The sequence below is a fragment of the Fringilla coelebs genome (assembly GCF_963513975.1).
Source record: "Fringilla coelebs genome assembly, chromosome: 24".
NCBI lineage: Eukaryota > Metazoa > Chordata > Aves > Passeriformes > Fringillidae > Fringilla > Fringilla coelebs.
Window position 1 is genome coordinate 6,334,784 of NC_140050.1, and position 25,107 is coordinate 6,359,890.

Consider the following 25,107-nt stretch of genomic DNA (forward strand, 5'->3'; position numbering starts at 1 on the left):
GAGAAGGAAAAGGGGAGAAGGAAAAGGGGGAAAGGAAAAGGGGGAAAGGAAAAGGGGGAAAGGAAAAGGGGGAAAGGAAAAGGGGGAAAGGAAAAGGGGGGAGAAGGAAAAGGGGAGAAGGAAAAGGGGAGAAGGAAAAGGGGAGAAGGAAAAGGGGAGAAGGAAAAGGGGGAAAGGAAAAGGGGGAAAGGAAAAGGGGGAAAGGAAAAGGGGAGAAGGAAAAGGGGAGAAGGAAAAGGGGAGAAGGAAAAGGGGAGAAGGAAAAGAGGGAAAAGAAAAAGGGGGAAAGAAAAGGGGGGAGAAGGAAAAGGGGAAAATGAAAAGGGGAAAATGAAAAGGGGAAAATGAAAAGAGGGAAATGAAAAGAGGGAAAGGAAAAGGGGAAAGGAAAAGGGGAGAGGAAAAGGGGAGAGGAAAAGGGGGGAAGGAAAAGGGGGGAAGGAAAAGGGGGGAAGGAAAAGGCAGGAAAGAGAAAAGAAAAAAGAAGTAGGGGGGAAAAAGGGGTGACAAAAAGGGAAAAAGGGGGAAATCAGCCCCAGAAGGTCTAAAGTGAAGATGCCAAACCAGCCAAGGAGCTCAGGAAAGTTCCCCCAAACCATCCCAGGGTGCCTGAAATTCCTGGGGCACCCAGGCTGTGAGGGGAAAACGTGCTTGGGCTGCTGGGAAAGCTCTAAAAAAGCTCTAAAAAGTCGCAATTTTGACGTTCTGGGCGCATTTTTTTGGACCTGGTTTTCTCGAAGTGCCAGTGCGGGGCTCAAGGTGCAGGAAGAAGCAGGAGGAGGGAGAGGGAAAGAAAAACAAAAAGCACAAATTTGGTGGTGATGCCATAAGGATCCGTGAGAAAGGGGAGTGGGAAATTAAATTTGAGAGGAATAAAATGGAAAATTAAGGAATTGCAGGAAAAGAGGGAAAAAAAATAAAGGGAAAAATTCCTGTTTTGAGTTGTTTCCTTTCTCAGAGCTCTTCCTGGCCAGCACACCTCAGAAAAAAATCTGGAACGTGTGTGAATCCATGCAGGGAAGAAGAGAAGGGAAGGGAACACTCTGTTTCCCCTTTTCTACATTCAGAAAAAAGGGAAAAAAAAGGGAAAAAAAAAAGAAAAAAAAAAGCTTTTTAAACCAACCCAAAGCAAAACAGGCTCTGAGAGACAAAAGCACCAAAACCATCAAGGATCTGCCCCTGGCCAAACACCCAGCCTGAAAAACTCGTGGGGAAATTGGCTGAAATTCCGAATTTAAATCAGGTGCAGCTGCTAATTAAAGAAAAACTCGTCAGCACCCCCCAGGCTCCTGGAATTCTTGCTTTTCCCAACTGGGAAGGGACAAGGAGGGACAGGATAGAAACACTGCTGGGAATTTCTCCCTCTGGATCAGGACTAGAGCAGGGTAATTGGCTTCTCCATTGGAGAAAAGAAATGGGGGGGATGAGCAGGGGAAAGCAGAGCTGGGAGTTTTTCCACGGCCCCCCTCCAAAAAAATAAAAATAAATGAGACAGAATTTGTGGCCACCACCTCCCAAAACCACAGGGATGTCGAATTCCCAGGGAAATCAGGGAATGTGCTGGGGTTAAACCCCAGGTCCAGCTCCAGGCCAGCTCTGTGTGTGCCACACTCCAGTGCCACTGCCACATCCCCTGATTCCTAAGGAAATATTTGGCATCAGGAGCAGCTCCGTGCTCCCAAGAAGTGCAAAGACAAAATAGGAAAGGAGAAGGCTGCTCCTGCCCCCTTGTGCAATTCCTTCCATTCCCACCCAGCTACAACAGCTGAATTGCAGAACAACCAGGAAAGGACAGGTTTGAAGGTAAATCTTATTTTTTTTCTTACATTATGGACTCTCTGGAAAGGGATTTTTCCACCTTGGTTTGTGTAATCTACCATCAGAGGAGCCTGAAGTCTGCTCTGACCTCTGGATTTAACAGAGGGATGGATCACCCACCAAAAAAAAATAAAAATAAAATTTCTATTTCCCTGAAAACTGATTGGAAAGAGAGGAACACTGAGAGATTCTGGAATCCCAGCTGGAAGCCATTGGCACTGGATTCAATTCCAAGGGGGATTTTAGGGCTAGAAGAGATGAGTCAGTGGACAGAGGTGACAGGACCTACACAGCAGGTACCAAAAGGGACAACCAGGACGCCCTGAGCCGGGCCCAGCTTGGGGACAGCCCAGCTCGGGGACAGCAGGATTTGTTCTCCCAGGGTGCATAGAGCAGCGATAACACTGAAGGAAACAAACATTTTGGGGGGGTTTGGAGGGTGGAAGACACCCTGGAAAACGCTGCCTGTCCAGGGCAGGGAAGGGAAACGCGGCTGGAGCGGTTTGGGAATCCAGGCACAGCCCTTGCTCGGCGACACCGACAGCGCACAGAGGGAAATTTCCTTTATGAAAGGGCTCGGAACTCCCCTCCTGTGCTGCCTCCAGTCTTTGGTAATCTCAGAGGGACACCACAAATGAGGGACACTGATGCAGCTCAAGCCAAAAGCGAGGAAATCCGTGAGGAAATCCATAGGGAAAGGGCGGCATTCCCAGCCAGAGGGAACATTCAGCTTTCGGAACGAGTGCAGCGTCCTGGCCCTGCTTTCACAGCCCAGGGGAATCTGGAATTCCCTACGGACTACACCGGGATATTGCACTTGGCAGAATGTAGGGAGCTACGAAACTGCCCCTTCCCAGATCCAGGGGTTCCTTCCCAACAGCTCTGAGCCCCCTCTTCCATCATCCACCGCCTCCATCTGCCCACGGAGAGCCAGGTGAGGAGCCAGGAGCAGCACAGGTGGGGTGGGGAGGCTCCACTCCTGGGGGCAGAGTCCATCAGAAGGGTGAGGCAGCTGCTTTGGAGGACTCAGCTCTGCAGGATCGGGAATTTTTCACTTAGGGAACGGTTAGGCTTCCAAATTAAAAAGGGGAAGAAAAAAAAAAAACCACCAATCTGGGCTCGACAGGAAAAAAAAAAAACCCAACAAACGGGCGAGTTCCCAGCTGTGGGAGACCAGGGAAGAAGGAACTGCTCTTTCTGGGTGAAGCCACTACCTCTCGAGGCCGGGGCCGTGCTGCAGCTTGCGGAGCAGGATCTGCGTCAGGTCGAAGGTGGTGAAGCTGATGCCCACGGCGATGGGGCCCTTCACCCAGTTCATGCTGAGCCCTTTGTAGAGCCCCCTGACGAGTCCCTCCTCGCGCACGATGTCCTGCATGGTGAGCAGGATGGAGCTGTAGGTGTGGCCCAGCACGCCGGCCGTCTGCATGCGGCGCCGCACCACGTCCAGCGGGTACGAGGCCGACTGCCCGATGAGGCCGGCGCACGCCCCGAACAGCAGCCGCTCCGGGGGCGAGGGCTGCGCCTTCCCGCTGTGCTCTGGGGGGACACACAGGGGGGCCTGGGAAGTCACTCACCATTTAGGGGGGCTCCTTCACCAGGTTGTGTTCCTGAGGTGTTGTTACCCAGGTTTTGTTTTCTCGCAAGGTGCTCTCCCAAAGTTTTGTTCCCCAGACTGAGCTCCCAAAGTTTTGTTCCCCAGGTTGAGCTCCTAAGGTTTTGCTCCCCAAGTTTTGCTCTCAAAGTTTTGTTCCCCAAGTTTTGCTCCCAAAGTTTTGTTCCCCAGGTTCCATTCCCTCGCCCCGAACAGCAGCCGCTCCGGGGGCGAGGGCTGCGCCTTCCCGCTGTGCTCTGGGGGGACACACAGGGGGGCCTGGGAAGTCACTCACCATTTAGGGGGGCTCCTTCCCCAGGTTGTGCTCCTGAGGTTTCATTATCTATGTTTTCTTTTCCCGCAAGATGGTCTCCCGAGGTTTTGTTCCCCAGGTTGAGCTCCCAAAGTTTTATTCCCCAGGTTTTATTGCCCAAGTTTTGCTCCCAAGGTTTGGTTCCCCAGGTTGACCTCCCAAAGTTTTGTTCCCTAGGTTGAGCTCCCAAACTTTTGTTCCCCAGGTTGAGCTCCCAAGGTTTTGTTCCCCAAGTTTTGCTCCCAAAGTTTTGCTCCCCAGGTTGAGCTCCCAAAGTTTTGCTCCTCAGGTTTTGTTCCCCAGACTGAGCTCCCAAGGTTTTGTTCCCCAGGTGGAGCTCCCAAAGTTTCTGTTGCCCAAGTTCTGCTCCCAAAGTTTTGTTCCCCAGGTTGAGCTCCCAAGGTTTTGTTGCCCAGGTTTTGCTCCCCAGACTGAGCTCCCAAGGTTTTGGTTGCCTAAGTTTTGCTCCCAAAGTTTTGTTCCCCAGGTTTTGCTCCCCAGGTTTTGCTCCCCAGACTGAGCTCCCAAGGTTTTCTTCCCCAGGTTTTCTTCCCCAGGTAGAGCTCCCAAAGTTTTGTTCCCCAGGTTTTGCTCCCAAAGTTTTGCTCCTCAAGTTTTGTCCCCCAGACTGAGCTCCCAAAGTTTTTGTTGCCCAAGTTTTGCTCCCAAAGTTTTGTTCCCTTGATTGAGCTCCCAAAATTTTGTTCCTCAGGTTGAGCTCCCAAAATTTTGTTGCCCTGGTTGAGCTCCCAAAGTTTTGTTGCCCTTGTTGAGCTCCCAAAGTTTTGCTCCAAAGGTTTTGCTCCCCAAGTTGAGCTCCCAAAGTTTTGTTGCCCAAGTTTTGCTCCCAAAATTTTGTTCCCCTGGTTGAGCTCCTGAAGTTTTGCTCCCCAGGTTTTGTTCCCCAGACTGAGCTCCCAAAGTTTTGTTCCCCAGACTGAGCTCCCAAGGTTTTGTTGCCCAATTTTTGCTCCCAAAGTTTTGCTCCCCAGGTTGAGCTCCCAAAGTTTTGTTCCTCAGGTTTCATTCCCAAGGTTTTGTTCCCCAAGTTTTCCTCCCAAGGTTTTGTTCCCCAAGTTTTGCTCCTGAGGTTTTGTACCCAAAATTTTGCTCCCAAGGTTTTGCTCCCCAGGTTGCTCTCCCAAGGTTTTGTTCCCAAGGTTTTGTTCCCAAGGTTTTGTTCCCAAGGTTTTGCTCCTGAGGTTTTGCCCCCAAGGTTGCTCTCCCAAGGTTTTGTTCCCAAGATTTTGCTCCCAGGTTGAGCTCCCAAGAAAAACCATTAGAAAGGCTCCCCAAATCCCTAGAAAAGGTCCCACAAAGCCAAACCCCGTGTGATTTACTGACAGTCACAGGTACAACTCCCCACGTTTTGCTCCCAAGTCCTTCTTGCTTGTGTCCCCCTGGAAATTCCCCTTTTTCCCTCCACCTCCAGTCCCATCTCTCCTCGCTCCCAGCCCCCCAGCACCCCAAACCCTCCTGGCTTTACCTGCGTGCACCTTCTTGAGCGTCTCGTAGGTGAAGAAGCTGAGGCCGGCGTAGGGGATGACGCCCAGGATGGTGGGGGTGAAGCCCCTGTAGAGCGTTTTCAGCCCCTCCTCGCGGGATATCCGGATGAAGACGTGGACAATGCTGCTGTACCTGCCGTGGGGACACGGGGAGAGCAGACCTGTCACAGACATATTTTGTGGAAAATCCTTTCGTTAGGATCTTTTCTCCTGAGAAGCTGGGGAGCTTCAGCTTCTTCGTGTTTTGCTGCTTTGATTTGGAGGATTGCTTACCCAGCATGTGAATTGTTTTTACTTGATGACCAGTGACAGCCACCTGCGTCAAGGCTGAGCAGCCACAAGATTTTATTATCATTCCTTTTCTTTTTCTTTTCCCTTTCCTTTCCTTTCCTTTCCTTTCCTTTCCTTTCCTTTCCTTTCCTTTCCTTTCCTTTCCTTTCCTTTCCTTTCCTTTCCTTTCCTTTCCTTTCCTTTCCTTTCCTTTCCTTTCCTTTCCTTTCCTTTCCTTTCCTTCCCTTCCCTTCCCTTCCCTTCCCTTCCCTTCCCTTCCCTTCCCTTCCCTTCCCTTCCCTTCCCTTCCCTTCCCTTCCCTTCCCTTCCCTTCCCTTCCCTTCCCCTTCCCTTCCCTTCCCTTCCCCTTCCCCTTCCCCTTCCCCTTCCCCTTCCCCTTCCCCTTCCTTTCTTTCTAATGAAATCCTTTCTTCTATTCTTTTAGTATAGTTTTAATATATCATTTTCTTTTAATATAATATATATCATGAAATAATCAATCATCCTGCTGAAACATGGAGTCAAGATTCTCCTCTCTTCCCTCATCCTGGGACCCCTGTGAATACCCTGAGCTGGTCAGAGGCTGGGGTGCTCCCAGCAGGGCTCCCTGATGGATTAATTGGTGATTAATTCAGCTCTGAGCTCATCAGGCAGCTCAGAGGGGGTTTCAGCTCTCTTGGGTCTGCCTGGATCCGGCTGGCCTCCTGAACTGCTCTCCCAGCCTCCATCTCCTCCCACATCCACACCTCAGACCCTGGGGCTTTGTCCCACCAAAGGAAGAAATGACCCAAAAAGGGCAATAAAACCAGGTAACCTTACAAAAAACCCCAAAATGAGGCACTTACATCTCCTTGGGTGTGACAGCCATGCGGGCACGGACCATGTCCAGCGGGTAGGTGAGCATGGCAGCCGTGGTGCCAGCCAGGGAGCCGGCAATGAAGCGAGGGAAAGGCGTCAGTGCCCTGGAGTGGGGTGAGAGGAGAGACCAAAGGTCACCTGCAGATCCCACCTGGCTGTTGGGAACGGCTGCTGGGCATTCCCAACCATCCCACAGGGAAAATCAGCCAGAGCATCCCCTCACAGCTTCCTCTGCCTCAGAGGTTCCACCTGGGAGCATCCCTGTGGGAATTCCGGATGGCCAGAGCTACCCAGAGAACCCCTGGAGGGCTCAGAGGTCCTGGAATGTTGTCAAAAGTACCTGGTGGCTTGAATTTGATCCCTCTAGGGATGTGCCACCTGTGTGTGAGGATATGAGAATCACTGGGGTTTAAATGATATAATTACAGGGTAATTACATATTTTTACCCTGTATTACAGTATAATTACAAGGTGAAACACAGGTTTTAAGGTTTTGGTGCAGGGGGGTTATGCAGACAAGATGGAGGAATTTGGGCCTGTCTCGTGGTTCTTCTTCCTTCTTCTTGTCATCCATTTTCTGTGTGATGCAGGTTCTTGGTGAAGGTTCACTTGCCAACAAGGGTGATAAGTATTGGGGACAAAAGGTAAATATGATTTACGTAGTTTTTGTTATAAAAAGACACGACTGCCCCGTGGGCGGTCAGAGTGCCTTTGGCTGCCTTGCTGGGCAGAGAGAAAACTTTGTAGATAAGAAATAATAAACAACCTTGAAGACCAAAAACCTGAGAGTCCAGCCTTGTCCTTTGGAGCCCGATCTGAACAAACCATCCTATGTGTGTCTGGGCAGGGACAGACAACAGGGGACCCGGACATATCCCCCTCACAGCTTCGCTCTCGGAGCTTCCATCTTGAAGCCTCCCCTTGGAGCCTCCCCCTCACAGTTTCCTTCCATCTTGAAGCCTCCTCCTCACAGTTTCTTCCCCTCGGAGCTTCTCCCTCCAAGGTTCTGCCTCACAGCTTCCCCTCAGAGCTTCCTCTCACAGGTTCACTTCAGAGCTTCCTCTTTAGAGTTTCCTCTCAGAACTTCCCCTCACAACCTTCACCTCAAAGCTTCCATCTTGGAATTTCCCCTCACATCTTCCTCCTCAGAGCTTCCCCCTCGAAATTTCCCCTCACAGCTTCCCCCTTGGAATTTCCCCTCACATCTTCCCCCTTGGAGTTTCCATCTTGGAATTTCCCCTCACAGTTTTCCCCTCACAGCTTCCATCTCAAAGCTTCCTCCCCAGAGCTTTCCCTTCACAGCTTCCACCTTGGAAGCTCCACCTCAGAGCTTACCCCCTCGGAACTTCCACCTTGGAGCTTCTTCTCACAGCTTCCTCTCACAGCTTCCCCCTTGGAACCTCGACCTCAGAGCTTCCCCCTCACAGCTTCCACCTCAGAACTTCCACCTCAGAGCTTCCATCTTGGAGCTTCTTCTCACAGCTTCCCCCTTGGAACCTCCTCAGAGCTTCCACCTCACAGCTTCCATCTTGAAGCTTCCCCCTCACAGCTTCCATCTTGGAGCTTCCTCCTCACAGCTTCTCCTCAGAGCTTTCCCCTTGGAACCTCCATCTCAGAGCTTCCATCTTGAAGCTTCCCCCTTCACAGCTTTTCCTCAGAGCTTTCCCCTCACAGCTTCCCCCTTGGAGCCTCCATCTTGGAGCTTCCACCTCAGAGCTTCCATCTTGGAGCTTTCTCCTCACAGCTTCCCCTCAGAGCTTTCCCCTCACAGCTTCCCCCTTGGAACCTCCATCTTGGAGCTTTCCCCTCAGAGCTTCCACCTCGGAGCTTCCATCTTGAAGCTTCCCCCTCAGAGCTTTCCCCTCACAGCTTCCCTCTTGGAACCTCCATCTTGGAGCTTCCCCCTTGGAACCTCCTTTGTGGAGCTTCCACCTCGGAGCTTCCCCCTCACAGCTTCCACCTCAGAACTTCCATCTCAGAGCTTCCATCTTGGAGCTTCCCCCTCACAGCTTCCCCTCACAGCTTCTCCTCAGAGCTTTCCCCTTGGAACCTCCATCTCAGAGCTTCCATCTTGAAGCTTCCCCTTCACAGCTTTTCCTCAGAGCTTTCCCCTCACAGCTTCCCCCTTGGACCCTCCATCTTGGAGCTTCCCCCTCACAGCTTCTCCTCAGAGCTTTCCCCTCACAGCTTCCCTCTTGGAACCTCCTTCGTGGAGCTTCCATCTTGGAGCTTTCCCCTCACAGCTTCTCCTCAGAGCTTTCCCCTTGGAACCTCCATCTCAGATCTTCCATCTTGAAGCTTCCCCTTCACAGCTTTTCCTCAGAGCTTTCCCCTCACAGCTTCCCCCTTGGAACCTCCATCTTGGAGCTTCCACCTCAGAGCTTCCCCCTCACAGCTTCTCCTCAGAGCTTCCCCCTCAGAGTTTCCCCCTTGGAACCTCCTTTGTGGAGCTTCCACCTCGGAGCTTCCCCCTCACAGCTTCCACCTCAGAACTTCCACCTCAGAACTTCCACCTCAGAGCTTCCATCTTGGAGCTTCCCCCTCAGAGCTTTCCCTCACAGCTTCTCCTCAGAGCTTTCCCCTCACAGTTTCCCCCCTGGAACCTCCTTGGCGCTTCTCCCTCACAGCTTCCATCTTGGAGCTTCCCCCTCGCAGCTTCCCCCTTGGAACCTCCTTCTTGGAGCTTCCACCTCGGAGCTTCCCCCTCACAGTTTCCACCTCAGAACTTCCACCTCGGAGCTTCCATCTTGGAGCTTCCCCCTCACAGCTTCCACCTCGGAGCTTCCATCTTGGAGCTTCCCCCTCACAGCTTCCACCTCACAGCTTCCATCTTGGAGCTTCCCCCTCACAGCTTCTCCTCAGAGCTTCCCCCTCACAGCTTCCCTCTTGGAACCTCCATCTTGGAGCTTCCACCTCGGAGCTTCCCCCTCACAGCTTCCACCTCAGAACTTCCCCCTCACAGCTTCCATCTTAGAGCTTCCCCCTCACAGCTTCCCCTCAGAGCTCCCCCCTCAGGACCCCAGCAGGATCCCGAGCCCCGCCGCCTCTTACTTTCCCTGGAATCCGTAGTAGTTGCCCAGGATCTGCTTGTACTCCTCGTGGGCGCAGAACTGGATGGCGGCGTAGGGGATCACCCGCACCATGGTGGCCGAGTTCCCTCTCCAGAGGCTCCAGAAGCCCTCGTTGAGGTAGGTGTGATAGATCAGCCTGTACGCTTCCTGAGGGGGAAAAATCACCCGTGGGGAGCAGGCCGGGGGGCAGGGGGAGGGAATAAACCACCCGTGGGGAGCAGGCCAGGGGGGTAAGAGTGGATACAACACCCGTGGGGAGCAGGCCAAGGGGATAAAACACCCGTGGGGAGCAGGCCAAGGGGGTAAGAGTGGAAAAAACACCTGTGGGGAGCAGGCCAAGGGGATAAAACACCCGTGGGGAGCAGGCCAGGGGGGTAAGAGTGGATACAACACCCGTGGGGAGCAGGATGAGGGAATAAACCACCCGTGGGGAGCAGGCCAGGGGGGTAAGAGTGGGTAAAGCACCCGTGGGGAGCAGGATGAGGGGATAAATCACCCGTGGGGAGCAGGCTGAGGGGGTAAGAGCAGATAAAACACCAGTGGGGAGCAGGCCAGGGGGGTAAGAGTGGATAAAACACCCGTGGGGAGCAGGCCAGGGGGGTAAGAGTAGATAAAACACCTGTGGGGAGCAGGATGAGAGGATAAGAGTGGATAAATCACCTGTGGGGAGTAGACTGAGGGGATAAGAGTGGATAAATCACCCGTGGGGAGCAGGCTGAGGGAATAAGAGTGGATAGATCACCTGTGGGGAGCAGGCTGAGGGGCTAAGAGCGGATAAACCACCCATGGGGAGCAGGCCAGGGGGGTAAGAGTGGATAAATCACCCATGGGGAGAGGATAAACCACCCGTGGAGAGCAGGCTGAGGGGATAAGAGTGGATAAACCACTCGTGGGGAGCAGGCTGAGGGGATAAGAGTGGATAAACCACCTGTGGAGAGCAGGCTGAGAGAATAAACCACCCGTGGGGAGCAGGATGAGGGAATAAACCACACGTGGGGAGCAGGCCAAGGGCTAAGAGTGGATAAACCACCCGTGGAGAGCAGGCTGAGGGGATAAGAGTGGATAAACCACGCGTGGGGAGCAGGCTGAAGGAATAAACCACGCGTGGGGAGCAGGATGGGGGGATAAACCACGCGTGGGGAGCAGGCCAAGGGGGTAAGAGTGGATAAACCACCCGTGGGGAGCAGGCTGAGGGAATAAGAGTGGATAAAACACCCGTGGGGAGCAGGCCAGGGGGTAAGAGTGGATAAAACACCCGTGGGGAGCAGGCTGAGGGAATAAGAGTGGATAAAACACCCGTGGGGAGCAGGCCAGGGGGTAAGAGTGGATAAAACACCCGTGGGGAGCAGGATGAGGGGAAAAATCACCCGTGGGGAGCAGGCCGGGGGGCAGGGGGAGGGAATAAACCACCCGTGGGGAGCAGATCAACAGCAGACAGACATCACCTCACCTTGGCAGAAAATCTCTTTGAAGACACTAAAAATAAAAACAAAACAAAAAGATTAGGGCTTGCAAGGCATAAAAATAAATATTGATCCATGAATGCCTAAATAAGAGATAAATAAACAGGAGTTTTGGCTAAAGGGATAAAAATAGAAGGAAAAGAATGAAAGCAAGAGGAAACAGAGATTCTTTGTCTTGTGAGTGCTCCCATCATTCAGCACAAAAATCCATTTTTTCCCCCCTGCTGCCTGTTAGGAAAATTCAGTTTGTGCAGAATAAATGAATAAATAACAACAATTAATGAAAGGAAAACCATCAAAACTGCTCTGCTCACTTCTTTTTCAGAGCATTTCCATGCCCAGATCCCAGCCTAATTCCAGAATCCAGCCAGGGCAGAGCGAAGCTCCACGCAAGAGCAGCTCCATCCCAGCCAAACTCAAATGAACTCCTTGATTTTGATTTTTATTTTATTTTTTTTCCCTTGCATCCATCCAAAGTGACAGGGGTTTGGGAGGCAGGATTTGTTTGGCAGCTCTGCCAAAGGAAGGGAAAACCCTGGAAGGATTTAATGAAAGGTGGCTCCAATTAAGGGGCTGCTGCTGCTGCCTGGCTCATCTGAGCCTCTCGAGTGCATCCAACAATTCCATGCAAATCCATCTCCCCCCTCTCCACTGCTGCTCCTCTGGGCAATTCAATGCTTCTATTTGGAGTTTTTATTTTAATTTTAAGGAATAAAAACAATCTAGATGAACAGTGATGGTCATTGAGGGGGTTTTGTTCTTTTAAAAAATTATTAGAAATAATAAAATTGTTGAGTTGTGGGAAATTTATTGAGTTTGGGGTGGGAAAGCTCATCCACCCCTCTGCCATGGACACTTTCCATCATCCCAAACCCCATTCCTAACTCAAGGCATCACTTGGATGATCCAAAGATTTTCCCCTTCCTCACAGACAGGGAATAAAATCCCTCAGGGCAACAAGAACCTAAAAAAACCCCACAAGATCCTAAAAAATGGGAAGATTTTAATCCCATTCCTTATTTTAAGGACTAAAAACCTCACAGACAGGGGATAAAACCCCTCAGGGCAACAAGAACCTAAAAAAAACCCACCTAAGATCTTAAGAAATTGGAAGATTTTAATCCCATTCCTTATTTTAAGGAATAAAAACAACCTTGATGAACAGTGATGGTTATTGAGGGGGTTTTGTTCTTTTAAAAAATTATTAGAAATAATAAAATTGTTGAGTTGTGGGAGTTTGGGATGGGAAAGCTCATCCACCCCTCTGCCATGGACACTTTCCATCATCCCCATTACTAACTCAAGGCATCACTTGGATGATCCAAAGATTTTTCCAAAAAAAAACCCCAAAATTCCAGGTGCCAGGGGCAATCCCAGCCCCCCTGCTGCCCATCCCAGCGATCCCAGAGCTCCCTGCTCTGCCCAGAATGAAATCATGTGAGTAGAAATCAATTCTGAATTAAATGTCAGCCAGGGATTAGGCTGAGCCCAACTCAGTTAATCTGGGACGTCACCAGGCTTAAAATTCTTGGCTTTCCCCCTGAATTAAAGGCCTGTGCTGTTCCCTTTGGGATAATTGGAGGAATTGCACTCCCCAAATCCCCAAATCCTGCTCAACCCAGGGAAATTCTCTGTTCTACTCAGAGGAATGTCATTTTCTGTGACAATTCAGGCACAGCCAGCAGTGTGCCTCTCATTTTGGGGAAGAGCTGACACAATTTGGGCATCCAGCTTTCAGCAGGGAACCCCTCACAGCAAAATTCTCCCTTCCCAGAGCCTCCAGGTGTCCAGGGGAAGGAGCTGGATGAGCACAAAGGGCTCAAAGTTAAAAATAATTTGGGATAAAAGCTCAGAGGACTCACCTTGGAACATGATTTTTGTCCTGTCTAGAGGAGCCACTGCAGTTTTAGCCACAGCCCCAGCCAGAGCCCCAGACATCAGGGAGTTCAGCACTTTCTTCTTCTCCTGGTTATCCTGGGAGAAAAACATTGGATAGAGAGAGAGAGAGAAAGGAAAAAAATATAAATAAATCAATGCCACAAGGAATAATATTTCACCTTTTGTGCAGCATTCCCCCCAGGGCCAGGATTTGGGTCGAAATGTTTCACTGAGTTTCCAGCACAGGGAAATGCTGGTTGGACTGGGAGGCAGAAAATTCCAAGCATTCCTCCTGCATGTGTTGTTTTCTCCCTGTTGTTTTCTCTTTCTTCTCCCTCCCCAGGATTTTTAGAGAAGTTTCTGGAAGAGAAGCACCCAGTCCTTATTCCCACACCATTCCCAAGCTCCTGAGGATAAATCCAGGCACTTTTCCCCCTCTGATGGGTGGAATGAGAGGGATTTTGCTGCTGGAATTCCTGCCACAGCTCCTATTTATAAAATCAGCGTTTTTCTCCCACAGAGAGCAACAACAACAACAAAAAAAAAGCCACAAAATCCAACCCAGTGGAGATTGTGGAGCGAGAACAAGCCCAGGCTTGACGTGTGAACTTTTGACACTCAGTGGAGGAGAGGAGTTCCCATTTTCCTTGTGTTTCCCAATCCCAGAGTTAATGTTTATGCCCCAAAAGCCCTGGGTCAGCTCAATTCCCCCTCCCCAGGCGTGCCTGGCTGCCAGGGCGGCCCAGCAAGGGCGACCTTCAGCCCCAGGGCTGGGGGAAAGCGGCGAGGCTGGGAGGCACCGGGCCTGCTGCGGGGCTGCGGGAGCAGGGAGGGAGCTGGGGCAGCAGGGAAGGGACTGGGTGGCACTGGGAATGGGACTGGGTGTCACTGGGAATGATCCTGTCACTGGGAATGGCCTGTGTGTCACTGGGAACGGCCTGAGTGTCACTGGGAATGGGGCTGTGCCACTGGGAATGGCCTGTGTCACTGGGAATGGGACTGGGTGCCACTGGGAATGGGACTGTGTCACTGGGAATAGGACTGTAACTGGGAAGGGACTGGGTGCCACTGGGAATGGGACTGTAACTGGGAATGGGGCTGGGTGCCACTGGGAATGGGACTGTAACTGGGAATGGGCTGGGTGTCACTGGGAATGAGACTGTGTCACTGGGAACGGGACTAGGTGTCACTGGGAATGGGACTGTGTGTCACTGGGAATGAGACTGTGTCACTGGGAATGGACCTGTGCCACTGGGAATGGGACTGTGCCACTGGGAATGGACCTGTGCCACTGGGAATGGGCCTGGGAGAGCAGGGAGTGTGCTGGGGCAGCTCTAGACGGCACTGGGAATGGGACTGGGTGCCACTGGTAATGGGGCTGTGTCACTGGGAATGATCCTGCCACTGGGAATGGCCTGTGTGGCACTGGGAATGGGACTGTGCCACTGGGAATGGGACTGTGTCACTGGGAATGGCCTGGGTGCCACTGGGAACAGGCCTGTAACTGGGAACAGGCCTGGGTGTCACTGGGAATGGGACTGGGTGTAACTGGGAATGGGACTGTGTCACTGGGAATGGCCTGTGTCACTGGGAATGGGACTGGGTGTCACTGGGAATGGGACTGTGTCACTGGGAATGGGACTGTGTCACTGGGAATGGGACTGGGTGTCACTGGGAATGGGACTGGGTGTCACTGGGAATGGGACTGTGGCACTGGGAATGGGACTGTGTCACTGGGAATGGGGCTGTGCCACTGGGAATGGGGCTGTGCCACTGGGAATGGGGCTGTGCCACTGGGAATGGCCTGGGTGCCACTGGGAATGGGACTGGGTGCCACTGGGAATGGCCTGTGTCACTGGGAACGGCCTGGGTGCCACTGGGAATGGGACTGTGTCACTGGGAATGGGACTGTGCCACTGGGAATGGGCTGGGTGCCACTGGGAACGGACCTGTAACTGGGAATGGGCCTGGGTGTCACTGGGAATGATCCTGTGTGCCACTGGGAATGATCCTGTAACTGGGAATGGGCCTGGGTGTCACTGGGAACGGGACTGGGTGTCACTGGGAACTGTCCTGTATGCCACTGGGAACTGTCCTGTATGCCACTGGGAATGATCCTGTCACTGGGAATGGCCTGGGTGCCACTGGGAATGGGCCTGTGCCACTGGGAATGGGACTGTGCCACTGGGAATGGGACTGGGTGTCACTGGGAATGGGACTGTGCCACTGGGAATGATCCTGTCACTGGGAATGGGCTGGGTGCCACTGGGAACGGGACTGGGTGTCACTGGGAACGGCCTGGGTGCCACTGGGAATGGCCTGTGTCACTGGGAATGGCCTGTGCCACTGGGAATGATCCTGTCACTGGCAGTGGGGAGCCATTCCTGCAATTCCATCCTTTATCCAAAGTTTCCTTTATCCAAAGTTTCCTTTATCCAAAGTTTCCTTTATCCAAAGTTTCTTGTGGCTCCTTCAGGCACTGCAATGTCACCATGAGGTGACCCTGAAGCTTTTCCAGGCTGCACAATCCCAATTTTCCCAGCTTTTCCCAGGGCTGCAGGTGGGATCTCACCTGAGAGGGGGTGATCCCCTCCCCTGGAGCCCAGCCCTGCTCTCACCTCGGCAGGGATCCGGGCTGGGACGGGCTCCACATCCCTCTGGAATTCCACTGGAGCTTCTCTCACACCATTACCCATACCAGTCACGGTGCCACGGGGCCAGCAGAGCTCCAGCTCCTAAAAGCAACCCAAAAACCAAAGGAAAAATGTCAAAAATGGGAAATATCCCATTTTTGGGACCCACCCCCAGCAGGAAATTCCTCTCCCAATCCCCAGGAAAAAGGGAATTTTCAGGATCCTTTTCCTTCCTTTAAGGTGGAAATGGATTTTTAGGGGGTGGCAGATAAAAACTGTGCTGTTCATATTAACCCTTCTCACCCCACAAAGAATTCAGCTGCAATAAACCACCAAAATATCCCTAATTTCCAGGGAAAAGGAGCAGATCCTGCAGATCCTGCCCTCTCCCAGTGAGCATTTTTGGATCCTTGGGACTGCTGAATGAGGGAAGGTGGAAATTTAAAATATCCATAATTTCCAGAGAAAAAAACAAATCCTGCCCTGTCCTGTGAGCATTTCTGGTTCCTTGGGATTCCTGAACAAGGAGAAACTGGGGAAAGTGGAAATTTAAAATATCCATAATTTCCAGGGAAAAGGAGCAGATCCTGCCCAGTCCCTGTGAGCATTTCTGGCTCCTTTTGACTGGTGGAAATTCAAAATATCCATAATTTCCAGGGAAAAGGAGCAGATCCTGCAGATCCTGCCCTGTCCCTGTCAGCATTTTTGGATCCTTGGGACTGCTGAATGAGGGAAGGTGGAAATTTAAAATATCCCTAATTTCCAGGGAAAAGGAGCAGATCCTGCCCTGTCCTGTGAGCATTTCTGACTCCTTGGGATTCCTGAACAAGGAGACACAGGGGAAGGAAGGTGGAAATTTAAAATATCCATAATTTCCAAAGATAAGGAGCAGATCCTGCCCTGTCCCAGTGAGCATTTTCAGCTCCTTGGGACTGGTGGAAATTTAAAATATCCATAATTTCTAGAGAAAAGGAGCAGATCCTGCCCAGTCCCTGTGAGCATTTCTGGCTCCTTTTGACTGGTGGAAATTTAAAATATCCATAATTTCCAGGGAAAAGGAGCAGCATTTCTGGCTCCTTGGGACTGGTGGAAATTTAAAATATCCATAATTTCCAGGGAAAAGGAGCAGCATTTCTGGCTCCTTGGGACTGGTGGAAATTTAAAATATCCATAATTTCCAAAGATAAGGAGCAGATCCTGCCCTGTCCCAGTGAGCATTTTCAGCTCCTTGGGACTGGTGGAAATTTAAAATATCCATAATTTCTAGAGAAAAGAAGCAGATCCTGCCCTGTCCCAATGAGCATTTCTGGCTCCTTGGGATTCCTGAACAAGGAGAAACTGGGGAAGGTGGAAATTTAAAATATCCATAATTTCCAAAGATCAGGAGCAGATCCTGCCCTGTCCTTGGGACTGGTAGAAATTTAAAATATCCATAATTTCCAGAGAAAAGAAGCAGATCCTGCCCAGTCCCTGTGAGCATTTTCAGCTCCTTGGGACTGGTGGAAATTTAAAATATCCCTAATTTCCAGGGAGAAGAAGCAGATCCTGCAGATCCTGCCCTGTCCCAGTGAGCATTTTTGGCTCCTTAGGACAGGTGGAAATTCAAAATATCCATAATTTCCAGGGAAAAGGAGCAGATCCTGCCCTGTCCTGTGAGCATTTCTGGCTCCTTGGGATTCCTGAACAAGGAGACACAGGGGAAGGAAGGTGGAAATTTAAAACCCTCTGGAAAAAGGGCAATAAACAGTGCCAGGGATGAGTTCCCCAGGAGCAGGGGGGTTATTTTTGGGCAGAGAGGGATCCAGTGCCTCACACGTGCCACAGAGGCTGTTCTGGAATGATCTGCAGGATTCCCTTTCCTCCCAGGGGGGTTTGCAGAGGTTTTTTCCTGCTCTGAGATGTTCCCAAAGCCAGGAGGAAAGGTCTGACCTTGGCTGCAGAGTGTGGGTGAAGGAGGGATTCTGTAAAAATGGAATAATTTGCTTTTTTAGCTCTGATTTTCTGGTATTTCTGCCTTTTCTGCTGCAGCTTGGTCAGCCTGGGATGGCTGCAAACCTTGAGGAGGCCCAAAATTCCCTCACCAAATTCCCTCACACAGCCAAAACTCCTTCACACAGCCAAAATTCCTCCCCAATTAATTATGCCAGAATTAATTATGAGGACTTTTAGGATCATCTCATCCCACAATCTCAAGTTGTTCCAACTCAGCCCTGGGCGCTTCCAGGGCTGGGGCGGCCACGGCTCCTCTGGGAATTCCATCCACACCAAAATTCCCTCCCCAAATTCCTTCCCACAGCCAAAATTCCTTCACACAGCCAAAGTTCCTTCACACAGCCAAAATTCCTTCCCAATTAATTATCCCAGAATTAATTATGAGGACTTTTAGGATCATCTCATCCCACCCCACACCTTCCACCACCTCCAGCTGCTCCGACCCGGCCTTGGGATGGGGCGGCCACGGCTCCTCTGGGAATTCCATCCCTACCAAAATTCCCTCATCACAAAATTCCTTCACACAGCCAAAATTCCTCCCCAATTAATTATCCCAGAATTAATTATGAGGACTTTTAGAATCATCTCATCCCACCACCTCAAGTTGTTCCAACCCCTCGGTGCTTCCAGGGCTGGGGCAGCCACGGCTCCTCTGGGAATTCCATCCCCACCAAAATTCCCTCTCCAAATCCCTTCCCACAGCCAAAATTCCTTCACACAGCCAAAATTCCTGCCCAATTAATTATCCCAGAATTAATGATGAGGACTTTTAGGATCATCTCATCCCACCCCACACCTTCCACCCCTCCAGCTGCTCCGACCCGGCCTCGGGAATTCCATCCCCACCAAAATTCCCTCACCAAATCCCTTCACACAGCCAAAATTCCTTCACACAGCCAAAATTCCTTCACACAGCCAAAATTCCTCCCCAATTAATTATCCCAGAATTAATTATGAGGACTTTTAGGATCATCTCATCCCACCACCTCAAGTTGTTCCCTGGGTGTTTCCAGGGCTGGGGGTGGCCATGGCTCATCTGGGAATTCCCTCTCCAAAATTCCCTCACAAAATTCCTTCCCACAGCCAAAATTCCTTCACACAGCCAAAATTCCTCCCCAATTAATTATCCCAGAATTAATTATGAGGACTTTTAGGATCATCTCATCCCACCACCTCAAGTTGTTCCAACCCCTGGGCGCTTCCAGGGCTGGGGCGGCCACGGCTCCTCTGGGAATTCCCTCATCCCAAAATTCCCTCCCCAAATTCCTTCACACAGCCAAAATTCCTTCACACAGCCAAAATTCCTCATCAATTAATTATCCCAGAATTAATGATGAGGACTTTTAGAATCATCTCATCCCACAATCTCAAGCTGCTCCAACCCAGCCTTGGGATGGGGCGGCCACGGCTCCTCTGGGAATTCCCTCTCCAAAATTCCCTCACCACCAAAATTCCTAAAATTCCTCCCAATTAATTATCCCAGAATTAATTATGAGGACTTTTAGGATCATCTCATCCCACAATCTTGAGTTATTCCAACCCCTGGGTGCTTCCAGGGCTGGGGTGGCCATGGCTCCTCTGGGAATTCCCTCATCCCAAAATTCCCTCACCAAATTCCTTCACACAGCCAAAATTCCTTCACACAGCCAAAATTCCTTCACACAGCCAAAGTTCCTTCCCAATTAATTATCCCAGAATTAATGATGAGGACTTTTAGAATCATCTCATCCCAGAATCTCAAGCTGCTCCAACCCAGCCTTGGGATGGGGCGGCCACGGCTCCTCTGGGAATTCCATCCCCACCAAAATTCCCTCACCACCAAAATTCCTAAAATTCCTCCCAATTAATTATCCCAGAATTAATGATGAGGACTTTTAGGATCATCCCACCACCTCAAGTTGTTCCAACCCCTGGGTGCTTCCAGGGCTGGGGGTGGTCATGGCTCCTCTGGGAATTCCCTCATCCCAAAATTCCCTCCCCAAATTCCCTCTCCCAGCCAGAATTCCTCCCCAATTCCCCATTCCCCCTTTCCTGCCTCTCTTTTCTTGTCCCCCCCAAGCTTCCCCTCGCTCCCCAAAACTCTGGGAAATTCAGGAATCCCCAAATTCCCAAATTCCCAATCCCTGAGGGTGTCCTGGGAGCTCAGGGAGGGATAAATTCAGATTTTAGAGGGGCAGAACACCTGGAAAATTCCCTCACCTCACCAAAACCCCACCAGAGACCACCCAGAATTATTATTCATTATTTCAAATTATTTCAAATTATTTCAAATTATTTCAAATTATTTCAAATTATTGCCAATTATTTCAAATTATTGCCAATTATTTCAAATTATTGCCAATTATTTCAAATTATTTCAAATTATTTCAAATTATTTCCAATTAATTCCAATTATTTCCAATTAATTCCAATTATTTCCAATTAATTCCAATTCTTTCCAATGACCTGCAGTCCCTTCCTCCCCTCCTCATCTCCCAGAGGAGTTTTACACTTTTCAATTTTGTTGTAAAAATTCAAATTTTTTTTTCTTTTTGAAGGAAATCCCAGGTGCAGATTTACCCCTGCAATCAATGTAGGTCACAATATCAGATTTATCCCTGCCAAAAATAAAAATAACCCTCCCTCCTCCTCCTCTTCCAAAAATAGAAACGGTGCTAAAGGGCTCAGGAATGCAAAATGCAATTTAATTTTCAAAACTAACAATTGAGAAATTGTTATTCCACAATAACAACTGGAAATGATCCCAAACTGAAATGTTGGAATTATTTTTGGGGTTTATTTCTGCATCCTTTACTCCCCAATATTCCCATTTTTCCTGCCCAGCCACCTCTGCTGGTTTTATCTCCTTTGCTATTTTATTTTTTTTGCTATTTTTAGTGCCCCAGCCTGCAAACACCTGTTGGTGTGCTCTGTTCCACGTGGCAAAAATAGATTTATTTCATTTATTTATTCTTGTTTTTGTTCCCTCCTGCTGGCCCCAAGGGTGGATTCCACCCTGGGCTCTGTCAGGGGTTACTCTGACCAAGAATTCACAAAAAAACCCCAAAATTATCTTAAAATTTAGTCTGAATTGAAAGTTTTGGGGTCAGTTTGCAGTGCCTGGGAATAAGCAGAATAGTGGGAATAAACAAAATAGTGGGAATAATCTGAATAATGGGAATAATTAATCTGGATAATGGGAATAATGGGAATAATTAATCTGGATAATGGGAATAATGAGAATAATCAGGATAATGGGAATAATCAGAATAATGGGAATTAAAAAAATAGTGGAAATAATCTGAGTAATGGGAATAATTAATCTGAATAATGGGAATAATAAGAATAATGGGAATAATGGGAATAATGAGAATAATTAATCTGAATAATGGGAATAATGGGAATAATCAGAATAGTGGGAATAATCTGAATAATGGGAATAATTAATCTGAATAATGGGAATAATAAGAATAATGAAAATAATGGGAATAATGGGAATAATGGGAATAATTAATCTACATAATGGGAATTATGAGAATAGTGAGAATAATCAGAATAATGGGAATAATTAATATGAATAATGGGAATAATGAGAATAATCAGGATAATGGGAATAATCTGAATAATGGGAATAATTAATGAGAATAATGGGAATAATCTGAATAATGGGAATAATGGGAATAACCAGAATAACCAGAATAACCAGAATAATGGGAATATCCAGAATAATGGGAATAATTAATCTGAATAATGGGAATAATGGGAATAATCTGATTATTCAATTTATTCCCATTATTCTGATTATTCTGACTATTCCCATTTTTCTGATTATTCCCATTATTCAAATTATTCCCATTTTTCTGATTATTCCCATTTTCCCAAGGGAGCTGGGAAGGAGCAGAGGGAACAGGGCAATTATTCAGACTATTCTGATTATTCCCATTATTCAGATGAATTATTCCCATTATTCTGATTATTCCCATTATTAGATTACTCCCATTATTCAGATAATTAAAATTATTTCCATTATCCTGATTATTCCCATTATTCTGATTATTCCCATTATTCTTTTCCCCATTATTCAGATTATTCCCATTATTCAAATTATTCTGATTATTCAGATTATTCCCATTATTCAGATTAATTATTCCCATTATTCTGATTATCCCCATTATTCTGATTATTTTATTTTTCCCATTTTTCTCATTTTTCCAAGAGATTTTGGAGCCAGCAGAGCTCTGCCCTTATCAGCAGAATTTTTATCTCAGGGAGCTCCTCCAGCACCACCAATTCTTCTTTTTCCAAGAAAAATTAAAAAAAAAACTCCACCCCAACCCCTCCCTGAGCTCCAAAATTTGCTTTTTTTTTTCCTTTAAAGAAATATCCTAAAGAAACTGGGGAAAATGGGATTAAATCAGGATTTTTTCATGGGTGAATTTCAATTTTTTTTTTTTTTTTACAGAAAATAATCAGATTTTTGTGGTGCACAGAAATAAACAAATAAAAATAAAACAAATTAAAATAAAATAGAAAATTATCCAAAGGCAGGCAGGAGGTCCCCAAAGGGAGAAATGCCAGCAGAGAGGGGTGGGAAAAAATTAAATTTAAATGTGATTATTTTCTGGAAAAAAAATTAAATTTGATTATTTTCTGAGGGAAAAATGAAATTTTATTATTTTCTGGGGAAATTTAAATTTAATTTCGATTATTTTCTGGACAATCAAGCAGCACAATTGCTGTTATTCACAATAAACAAATAAAATTCATTCACCAAAAAAAAAAGTAAATTTTTAATTCACTTTTTGAAGTGAAAAAAGGGAAAAATCAGAATAAATCCATAAAATAGGGTGGTTTATTTTTATTTTTTTTATTTCCTGTCTGACCTGCACCAAACCCAGCCCAGCCCTGACTTTGTGCCACTTCCTGGAGCCAAATTTGTCCCACCTGGGGCAGGGCAGCAACCAAAGAAAATCAAATTTAATGGAATTAATTAAATAAAAATAAATTAATTAAATCCAAAATGAAATTATTGGGGTGACCAAATTTCCCCTGTCAGAGGATTCCTGCTGGAATCCAAGCACTCCTTCCAAATAAAATTTTAAAAAATTAAATAAATAAAGATAAAATAATGAGAAAATAAAGGGAAAATAAGGAAAAAATAAAGGGAAAATAAGGAAAAAATAAAATAAAGGGAAAATAAAGGGAAAATAAAGGGAAAATAAAGGCAAAATAATCCAACCCCAGCCCCTCCTTCCTCAGGTGCCAATTTGGGGAAATAAAGATAAAATAAAATAAAAATTTAAAAATTAAAATAAATAAAAAATAAGATTAAATTAAATTAAAATAAATAAAAGAGTAAAATAAAAATAAAAATAAAATAAATTAAATAAAAATAAAATAAAATAAAATAATTAAAATTTTAAAATTAAAATAAAATAAAAAATTAAAATAAAAAAATAAAATAAAATAAAATAAAATAAAATAAAATAAAATAAAATAAAATAAAATAAAATAAAATAAAATAAAATAAAATAAAATGCACCTGAAGCATCAAACCCACCCAGACTCCAGATCAGCAGCAGGAGGGAAAAATATCAACAACAGCCACAGAAAAGGGGAAAAAAGTCCAGAAAGACACAGAAAAAAATGAGGGGAAAATCCATAAATATGCACAAAAAAAAAAAGGGGGGTAAAAATCCATAAGGACACAAAAAAAATGGGGAAAAAGACACAAAAAAGGGGGAGGATCCATAAAGACACAGAAAAAGTGGGGGAAAGTTCAGAAAGGGACGGGAAAAAAAGGGCACCGGGAGGGGGCGACAGAGCCGGGCACCGGGGGTGGCGGGGCGGGGACAGGGACAGAGGGACAGACAGGGCAGGGAAAGGGACAGTGGGACACACTGGGGAGGTGGCAGGGCACAAAAAGGGACAGTGGGGCTGGCAGGGCACAGACAGGGACACTGGGACAGGCTGGGAAGGTGGCAGGGCACAGACGGGGACACCGGGGGTGGCAGGGCAGGGAAAGGAGCACTGGGACACACTGGGAAAGTGGCAGGGCAGGGAAAGGGGCACTGGGAAGGAGACAGGGCACAAAAAGGGGCAGTGGGACAGGCTGGGGAGGTGGCAGGGCAGGGAAAGGGACACTGGGACACACTGGGAAGGAAAGGGGACACTGGGACAGGCTGGGAAGGAAAGGGGACACTGGAACAGGCTGGGAAGGTGAGAGGGCACAAAAAGGGACACTGGGACAGGCTGGGAAAGTGGCAGGGCAGGCAAAGGGACACTGGGACAGGCTGGGAAGGAAGGGGGACACTGGGAAGGTGACAGGGCAGGGAAAGGGACACTGGGACACACTGGGAAGGTGGCAGGGCACAGACAGGGACAGTGGGACAGGCTGGGAAGGAAAAGGGACAGTGGGATAGGCTGGGAAGGAAGGGGGACACTGGGAAGGTGACAGGGCGGGGAAAGGGACGGTGGGACAGGCTGGGAAGGTGGCAGGGCACGGAGAGGGGATGGCAAGGCGGGAGCTGGGCGGGTTGGGGCCGGGAAAGTGCGGGAACAGGGAAAGCTGGAAAGGCAGGGAAAACATGCAAGGGAAAACAGGAGGGGGACAGAGAACAGGTGGGGAAAGGAGCAGGGGGAAAAGGAGCAGGGGGAGCGCAGCCCTCGCTCAGCCGCTCACAGAACCCTCCCGGAGCCCTCCCGGAGCGGTCCCGGAGCGGTCCCGGAGCCCTCCCGCCGCCCGGGCCTCCTGCGCGGTGCCGCAGCCCGGAGCGAACGCAGCCAAGGCCGGCGCCGCTCCCCCGCAGCCGAGCCCGGCCCCGGGCGCCGCCGCCGCCGCCCCGCGCTGCCGAGCGCACCGAGGCGGCCGCGCCAGAGCCCCGCGGGCCCGGCGGGCACGGGGTGACCCCGGGAGGCCGCGGCAATGTCACCCGCAGCCTCGCCCCGCCGCGAGGCGCGCGGCCGGCCGGGGCTCGGCGGCCGGGCGGCGGCGCCGGGGCCGCGGGGCCGCCCCGAGCCCGTCCCGCACTCACCGGCTCCGCTGCGCGTCCGCCCCGGCCGCGTCCGCCGCCGCCGCCAGGCCGCCCCCGCTGCGCCGCGGGAGGCGGGGCCCACCTCGGGGCGCGGCCAATCGGCGCGGCGGGGGCAGAGCCCCGTGCGCGGGGATTGGCTGCTTGTAAGGATTGACAGATGAGATTACCAATGGGGTGATGGAGGGGCGCGGCAAGAGGCGGGGCGGCGGTAGCGGCACGGGGCGGGCGGGGAGCGCTCGGTGCGGGGGCGGGGAGCGCGGCCGGGCCCGGGGGAGCGCCCGGGACCCCGAACGGCACCGCGGGGACACCGAACGGCACCGCTGGGACCGCCCGGGACACCGAACGGCACCCCCGGGAGCCTAAAGAGCCCGACCGGGAACCCCGAACGGCACCCCCGGGAGCCCAAAGAGCCCGCCCGGGGACCCCGGCGAGTGCCCGGCTCGAGGAGCGCCAGTCCCGCCCGGTTCCACCCGGCAGCAGCGGTGCGGAGCGCGGAGATCCCGCCGGGGATCCCCTCCCGGGGCTCCGGTGTCCGGCCGGCCGGGGCTCTGCCCGGTCCCCGCGGCCCCTCAGGGCTCAAAGCCCGGGCAGCGGCGGTGGGAGCTCAGCTCTGGGTTAAGGGAAGGAAATGAAACCCGGCGGGTTTGATTCCCCCCCAGCCGTCGGGGCTGCTCTCCGCACCCCAAACCCACCGGGAAGGCA

The 25,107-nt window shown here is 49.8% G+C and overlaps 1 protein-coding gene across 3 annotated transcripts; it reads right to left on the minus strand.

Annotated features, from left to right (window-relative positions):
- Window positions 1-104: 104 nt before the first annotated feature.
- Window positions 105-24,472, minus strand: SLC25A42 (solute carrier family 25 member 42). Of its 3 annotated transcripts, XM_084221043.1 has the most exons (9): window positions 24,406-24,472; window positions 15,386-15,502; window positions 12,752-12,863; window positions 10,877-10,902; window positions 9,407-9,573; window positions 6,343-6,459; window positions 5,209-5,360; window positions 3,033-3,354; window positions 811-1,057 (listed from the first exon to the last, which is right to left on the minus strand). In XM_084221043.1, the coding sequence occupies exons 2-9, from the start codon at window positions 15,461-15,463 to the stop codon at window positions 955-957; spliced, it is 1,077 nt and encodes a 358-aa protein (XP_084077169.1). In that variant the 5' UTR covers window positions 15,464-15,502; window positions 24,406-24,472; the 3' UTR covers window positions 811-954. The 3 variants fall into 3 exon arrangements, with proteins under 3 accessions (XP_084077170.1, XP_084077169.1, XP_084077171.1); XM_084221045.1 differs by lacking the exon at window positions 811-1,057 and having other exon boundaries at window positions 2,911-3,354; XM_084221044.1 differs by lacking the exons at window positions 12,752-12,863; window positions 15,386-15,502; window positions 24,406-24,472 and having other exon boundaries at window positions 105-1,057; window positions 3,033-3,187; window positions 10,877-11,177.
- Between the last annotated feature and the right edge of the window lie 635 nt (window positions 24,473-25,107).

Bases quoted from the DNA above. Each gene is read 5' to 3' on its own strand.
- SLC25A42 (XM_084221043.1), bottom strand. From the start codon at position 15,463: ATGGGTAATGGTGTGAGAGAAGCTCCAGTGGAATTCCAGAGGGATGTG. The intron at 12,864-15,385 runs GTGAGAGCAGGG...TTTTTCTCCCAG, and splicing joins CAGCCCGGATCCCTGCCGAG to GATAACCAGGAGAAGAAGAA. The intron at 10,903-12,751 runs GTGAGTCCTCTG...TTTTATTTTTAG, and splicing joins GACAAAAATCATGTTCCAAG to TGTCTTCAAAGAGATTTTCT.